General features: G+C 44.0%; 2 protein-coding genes across 3 annotated transcripts in view; one reads left to right on the top strand and one right to left on the bottom strand.

The window, feature by feature from the left end:
• DUSP3 (dual specificity phosphatase 3) overlaps nt 1–275 on the bottom strand; it is a 10,815-nt gene extending 10,540 nt beyond the window's left edge. The window contains exon 1 of one of the 2 annotated variants that reach the window (XM_042027787.1): nt 66–275. In XM_042027787.1, coding sequence (XP_041883721.1) covers nt 66–187 — 122 coding nt within the window. In that variant the 5' untranslated portion in view covers nt 188–275. The remainder of the gene's footprint in view (nt 1–65) is intronic. The other variant, XM_042027788.1, reaches the window with a different exon arrangement.
• Nucleotides 276–288: 13 nt separating this feature from the next.
• LOC121664480 (ras-related protein Rab-18-B-like) lies at nt 289–6,468 on the top strand. Its single transcript, XM_042027785.1, has 7 exons — nt 289–463; nt 533–588; nt 739–800; nt 2,387–2,459; nt 3,405–3,517; nt 4,469–4,535; nt 5,370–6,468. Exons 1-7 carry the CDS (start codon nt 399–401, stop codon nt 5,543–5,545), a joined length of 612 nt encoding a protein of 203 aa, XP_041883719.1. The 5' UTR covers nt 289–398; the 3' UTR covers nt 5,546–6,468.
• The last annotated feature ends 510 nt before the right edge of the window (nt 6,469–6,978 follow it).

The following is a 6,978-nucleotide window of genomic DNA, read 5'->3' as shown; positions in this document are numbered from 1 at the left end:
CGGACACCGCGCCCGGCCCGGGCCTGCTCCGCGCCCCTGCCCGGGCCCCGCTCGGGCGCACTCACGCGTTCCCCACGTGGATGCGCGGCACCACCTCGTTGCTGTGCGCGCTGGGCAGGCTGTAGCAGCCGCTCCCATTAGCCAAGAGGTCGTTCAGCTCCTCCACCGAAATCTGGTAATCGGCCATGGCCGAGCCTCCGCCGCCAGCCAGAAGCCCCTCGGCGCTGCGGCTCCAGCCTGGCCCGCTCCCGCCCCGCCCGGCCCCGGCCGCCGCCTCATAGGCGGGGCCGCGTCAGCTGCCGGGGCCGGATCGCCGAGAGGAGCGAGCGGCTCGCTCCGGGCGTGCAGTGCTGGCGGGGGCTGCCCCGACACGGCTGCCGGCCCGGTGCAGTGCGGCGATGGAGCCTGCAGGCCTCACCCTGAAGCTGCTGCTGGTCGGAGACAGCGCTGTGGGGAAGTCCAGGTGCTGCCGCGGCCCGCACGGGGGGCCCCGAGCGCTCCCGGGCTGAGCCCGCGGTTTCTCTCCCCACAGCCTCCTGCGGAGGTTCACGGACGGCGCCTTTGAGCCGCGTCTGAAACCCACCGTCGGTGAGCCCGGGGTCCGCCCGCGGGCTGGGGTTGTTCTTGTTGGGGTCCCGAGGGGAGCCGGCATCGTGCGGACGGGAGGGCGGCAGGAGGCGGCGGCCAGAACGGGCGTTCGACAGTTCTGCTGACGAGCCTCTCCTTCTTACGTCTTAGGTGTTGATTTTAAAGTGAAGAAAATGGTTGTGGAGGGCCGTGCAGTACAGCTGGCCGTATGGGTAGGTCTTGGTCCGGACAGATGGGGATATGTTGGGTTTTGAGAGATGTACAAGCTTCAGGAGCTTCTTTTTGTGGGTTTTTCCCCCTCCCTCTTTCTTTCTCCTCCTCTGTTTTTGCTGAAGTCTTCTGCATGTCGAGATTATGTACTTAGGCTGCAATGCGTGTGGAATGAGCGTCTGTCATGATCGTACAGCAGTAGTTGCAGGCAAAAAAAACCCCCACTCTAAAGGCTTCATTAGTCAACATTTGGGACTTCCTTCAGTTTCATAGAGGCTTTGACTACTCTGTCCTGCTGTTTCTCAAAGGCTCTGTGAAGTGTTACACTTCTGAAGATGTTAGCATGCGGGGGAGGCGGGCGTTCCATGCCTGTGGGACCCAGAAGCACGGCAGGCGAGTAAACCGCAGGAAGGTGCTGCTCTGGGTAATGAGCTGGATGATTGCCTGTAGGGGCTGTGTAGCAACTCTGTGTGTGTACTACACCAGATGCTTTATTTTGGTTAAAAGCATGCAAAAAACCCCAGAGAACCCCTTGTTCTTGAACTTTTTAAAGGTTCATTCAGATTTAGTGGGAAGCTCGAGCATTTGTCCTGAACTTCCTGATGCTGTATTTTCAGCATCTGCGGACTGAAATCAGATTGCAGCTGTGTGATCAGGGTTATTTATAATATAAAACAAATATTTAATTCTTCTGAGGGGAATGAAAGAGCCTTAGGAAGGAGAGATTTTATGTGTATGGTCATAGGTATTTGAGAAAGAAAATGCCATTACTAATTAAGAAATTGGGCCTAAATACAATCTCCTTAGTAACAATGAATTGAATTAGGTACGTATATTCCCAATTTCAGTTTCTTTTTTTTTTTTAAACAAAGAATAAATAAATTACAATCTAGCTGTTAGTTTATCAATTGTAAACTGTACATAAAAGGAAATAAATTTTTTTCAAAAATATTTGTGTGATTCGTTGCCTCCTTATTGTTTTGAGGGTTTTTTTTTAAATTTTATATTGTACTTAGTACCTTGCTTATTCTTACTTATTCATGAGTTTAAGTGAGACATACTGCAGTAATAATTGAATGAAACTACTGATTTTAAATTTCTTACCTGTTTAGGTTCGTAGCAGTCTTGAAGTAGTTCTGTCTAACTAGATTTGTCTTCCTTGTGGCAGAGGAGCAACGGGAGATGTTTAGAACCTCTCTGTCTCCTTTCCTGCAGAGTCTGTCACTGGAAAATCAGTTACTCCTCACCTCCTTCAGTTCAGCTGCATTTACACCTAGCTGTGTGGCTGCTTGCCTTTTATGGATTTCTCTGGAGTCCCTTTTACTTTCCTATTGTCTCACTCATGTTACAGGTGTCTGCTTATCCTTTTTACTTTCAGTCAAGTCCTCTCCGTGTTTTTCTACCCTTAGCCATTTGCTGCTGCTGTTTTTTGACTGCTTTCCTCATTCTTGTAGCTTAATGTTTCATGTATCCTTACTGGTCACGAAAATTTTAAATTTGCTCATCTTGTTTAGTTTAAAATGCCTTTTTTTGTTCTAAATGTATTTGATGTTGTGTGTTTGGGATTTTTTTCCCCCTCCCTTTCTAGGACACAGCAGGACAGGAGCGCTTTAGAACTCTGACTCCCAGTTATTACCGAGGAGCTCAAGGAGTTGTTTTAGGTACGAAGTAAATGGAAGAAAAGCATGATTACAGAAATCGTGGTCTTTATTTCTCCTAAATGTGCATGTTCTTACAAAAGGAGGTTGTCTGAGAACAGCAGAGAAATAATTATGGTTTTTACAACATTACTGCTCATTGGCTCAAATACTGAGTATGCAAAACCACTGGCAGGAAATACTGCTGCTTCAAAACATTTTAAATTAAAAAGACAGGTATCATGCTGCAAGCTGTTGAGTGGATGAATTACTAGCTTTGTAGTTATTACCTTGATTATTTTCTGGTAATAAGGCTAATCAGGGGTTGTGTTGTGTTCTTTTCCCCATGATGTTTTCACTTTTTTTTTTCCCCCCCAGACACTTTTGATGTGATTATGGTAACACTTGAGGTTTGTACACAGGTAATGGATAGCTAGGCCCTTTCTGTGTGACAACAGCAATTAGAAAACAAAGGGATTCTCAATTTCAGGGCTTGTGAAACCCTTACCCTGCTGTACAAAATACTCTTTCTGACTATGATTTTTAAACCTTAGTGATTTATGTAGCTACAGTTATCAAGTTACCAGTGCCCAAAAGTAGCTTTTAACTCAGTCCATGTTTTTAGCAGCAGCGTGTGCATGTACTTACACATTAAATTAGGTGACAAAATACCCGTTTTAAAATATTCCATGTGGCCCAATTCAGAACTACCAACAGGTAGAATATTTCTCTTGGTAAGTCTGATTTTCACTCGCAGAGCTGCTTGTGTTCTGTAATCCTCAAGTGACTTTGGGTGAGCACAGCCCAGTGTGTTCCAGCTCTGGGAAGAAGGAGGTTGATGCCTCTTTCTGTAATTCTCTAGTACTGTTTTGTTTTTATAGTTAGGAAGTGTGGACTAAGTTCTGTCACAATGAAGTAAACATTGTCCAAGACTCTACAGCTGTAAAGCTCCTTTTCCTCTGTTCTCAGTGTATGATGTTACAAGGAAAGACACTTTCACAGGACTACAGGGATGGCTGAATGAGCTGGAAATGTACAACAGCAACACTGTGAAGATGTTGGTTGGCAATAAAACCGATAAGGTCAGTTTGGGAATGCATCCTTTTACATTCTGCCCCGGATTATTTACTCATCAGAGCGTGTCAATGTGAGACAACTGCTGTAAGTAACACATCTGTTGTGTGAGGAGGCAATATACTGGGCAACTTAGTTGGGAAGGCTCCACTTCTACCATTTTAGAAGCAGATATTGTGAAAGATTTTAATGGAAACTTTCCTGGAGGGATGCAATTGATGATGTTGCATTAAGATGGTGCAAGGGTCTGCCCAAAAACTGCTGTCTAACCCTGAAGTTAACTGCAGCACAGCAGCTGCTTTCTTTTTGACCAGACTCTGTTTTGACACGTGGTGGGGAAGGGGAGCTTAGCTCTTTGGATAGCTCTAGAGTGTGCAGTGATGTGGCTGTGAGCTGCACTGCTTGCTGTTTGTTTCTAGGGTGTTCTGACACATTTAGATGCCTATTGACCAGTGAGGTGCTTTTCTCTTGCCTTGCAACAAGAGGCTTTCAGTGTGGCTCTCTGAACTGGGTTCTCCTCTGCCCCCTTCCAAGTGTGCTCAGTTTCAGAACCTTTGGTAGGCCTTTTTGACTTAACTGCTGTGCCTTTCTGGCATGTATCTTGCTTCTAGTTGAGTCAGAACATAGCAACACGTTCATTTCCTGCTGATTTGGCACATGGTGTGGTTCTTGGGGCTGTGGTGTGCAGGGCCAGGAGCTGGAGTTTGATCCTGGTGGGTCCCTCCCAGCTCAGGAGATTCTGTGATTCTGTGGTTTGATGTTGCTGCTGTTCAGTTTGGCCCCCTAACAGCCAGCCTGGCTGTGAGCTATCGAGTGGGAAAATTGAGTTCATTAATACATATTTACAGACATTCTTCCCTTTCAACAAAACCTCATTTCTGCAGTGGTGCTTTTCTGGGGACTTGTTAAAAGTGGCAAGTGTAGCTTATTTCAGTCATGTTCTTCATTTGTCTCTGCAGCCTGATCGTGAAGTAGAGAGAAAAGAAGGGCTCCAGTTTGCTAGGAAACACTCACTGCTTTTTATAGGTATGCACCTCTGGGACAAAAACCTCCGTGTTCATGTGTTCATTTTGGTATTGCTAAGCACGAATGTGCAATTGTATTTCAGGTTGATGGGTTAATATGTTTAATGCCTAATTAATATGGGTTCCTTTTGCTGTAATTCATATGCTTGGATGTAGGTTTCAACTTTTTGCAGAGATGCTCTGCATTGACTCCAACTAGAAGCACTTTTCTCTGAAACAGATTTACTGCATGTACTGTACAGACATGAATTTCATATTTTCTTGAAACTAACAGGGTTTTTTAATTCAGAGCCCAGAAGACTGGAATTTTTCTCCTTATTGATGTCAGCAAGGACCTTGTCTGATCTTTCATTTCCAGGTTTCTGTTGCAACTACATAAAAGACAGTATTCTTAGAGCAACAATAAAATGTACAATGTGAAGATATAAAGATGGGGGGAAAACTGAGTTTCTAACAGAGAAAGCTTCTTGAAAAGGTTTCTAGGAGAAACTGAAACACATAGGGGGACAGCATATAATTCCCTCTCTATTCTTTGCTTCTCAGCTTCATTATGGAATAATTATTTTCTAGATTTACTGTCACAACGTGAGAACAATTTCTATTTCTCCATCATGGAGAAAATGGGGAACTGTGGGTTTTTTTAATGTGGAAAAATGTGATGCTTCAGACTGGGATGCACTCCTGTTTATCCTATTCAACATAAGAGAGAATGGAGAGGAGAATCACTCATTAAAAAACTCCCATCTTCTCTGTGGTCCCAAAATAAATTTTTACCAAGTGGAATATACTCCCTGCAAGTAAGATAAAATATTTTTTTTTCCCCCCCTTCCTCCAGAGACCAGTGCCAAGACACAGGAAGGAGTGCAACATGCCTTTGAGGAGTTAGTCATAAAGATCCTGCAGACACCAAGTCTTTGGGATAAGAGCACAGAGAAGCAGGGAGTCCAGCTAATGGAATCTTCAGCACAGCAGGATGAAGGCTTATGTGGGGCATTCTGTCCTCTTACTTAAATGTACAGGTGGCTGTTCAGCCTGACTGGGGGGACTCAAAAAAAAGGGGTGGGGGTGGGATACCAAGCACTCATCTGTGCCATGGTTGACGTGCCATCAGTTGTGCAGATCCAAAACACAAACTCATTAGCAAAATACATTTTTATTCATTAACAAAATACAGTTTCTCCTTCCCCTTCTGCACTGCTGCTATCTGCAGGTATTTTTCTGGTAGCTCTCAGATTTTTCACTATTTAATCATAGTGCTGCTTAGAGCATTGTGCTCTTGCTTTATGACATTCAGCATGGACTTTTGCTGAATTCCTGCCTTAGCATAAATAAGGTAATATTCACTTCTGGAATATTACTGAAAAGCTTCTCTTCCCTGGGCTGGCATGGGAGGCTTTTAGGCACCCAAGTTCCCTTAATGTAATTGGCCATCAGGAGTTATCCTGAGCAGTGGACATAGTTTCCCGATTTTGAATGGTTTTAAAAAGTCAGAATTGCTACATGGCCCCAGATAGTAGCTGACTTACTAGTTAATTTTAGGGTTGTCATGAAGAGGATATATTTTCTAACATTTGTCAGGAAAATCCCCACTTCCTGTACAATGCCCTGTAGGTGACCCTCTGCTGTTCTCACACACTTTGCACCAAGGATCAGGCTGAAATGCAGGCAGCATCACTTTGGGCTGCCTCACACCCTGGCTGTGGGTTTTGCACTCATTGTGGTTGTCTGCAAACCCAAACCCTCATCCTCTTCCATCAACCACAGTGATAAAACTCAGTTTAATAGAAAATGTGCTGCCTGTGGAAGACTTTCCATTAGGATGAATCTGTCACCAACCCCATTATGAAGTTATCTTTTACCTTTTACACTTTTAATGGCAATATTGTATTGTGCTAACTTATATTAAAATTACTGAAAATTTAAGGTGTACCTTATATGTAACTTGTGCCTTGCTTCTCTTAATGCATCTTTCTACTATTTGATTGTTAGATCATAAAACAAACATACAGCTTTACTTACTGCTAGCCGTTCAAAATATTTTAAGATGTTAGGATAGCAACCTTGCTTTAAATAAATTCTGACTCTTAGTTTTATTTAAATTAAATCTGAATCTTCTAAACATGTTTATGTCTTTCAGACTATAAAAATCTGTCTGTAACCTGAAATACAGATTGAGGATGAGATCAATCTGGCCATTTAATATTTTCATAAAATGACTTAGTTTGAAATGCTGTTACTGAAATAGTTTTTAGAATATTACACTCAGTTTTTCATAGGCTCAAGGTACATCTGTCACAAATTGCCTCTCTAAGGAGCCAAATTACTTTTGGTGGCTCTGCTGGAACACGGCTGCAGAGCTGACAGTCCACTGCACGTGAAGGAGTCCTTGTACATTTGCTGAGGCCACCAGGCTGCAGCACTGACAAGTGCAGAGACCTGACTGG

Source organism: Corvus kubaryi, unplaced genomic scaffold (genome assembly GCF_017639235.1).
Source record: "Corvus kubaryi isolate FWS band 111438036 unplaced genomic scaffold, C.kubaryi_AGA036_p1.0 37301, whole genome shotgun sequence".
Classification (NCBI taxonomy): domain Eukaryota; kingdom Metazoa; phylum Chordata; class Aves; order Passeriformes; family Corvidae; genus Corvus; species Corvus kubaryi.
Note: the sequence above shows the minus strand (reverse complement) of the source record. Positions and strands in the feature narration are given on the sequence as shown.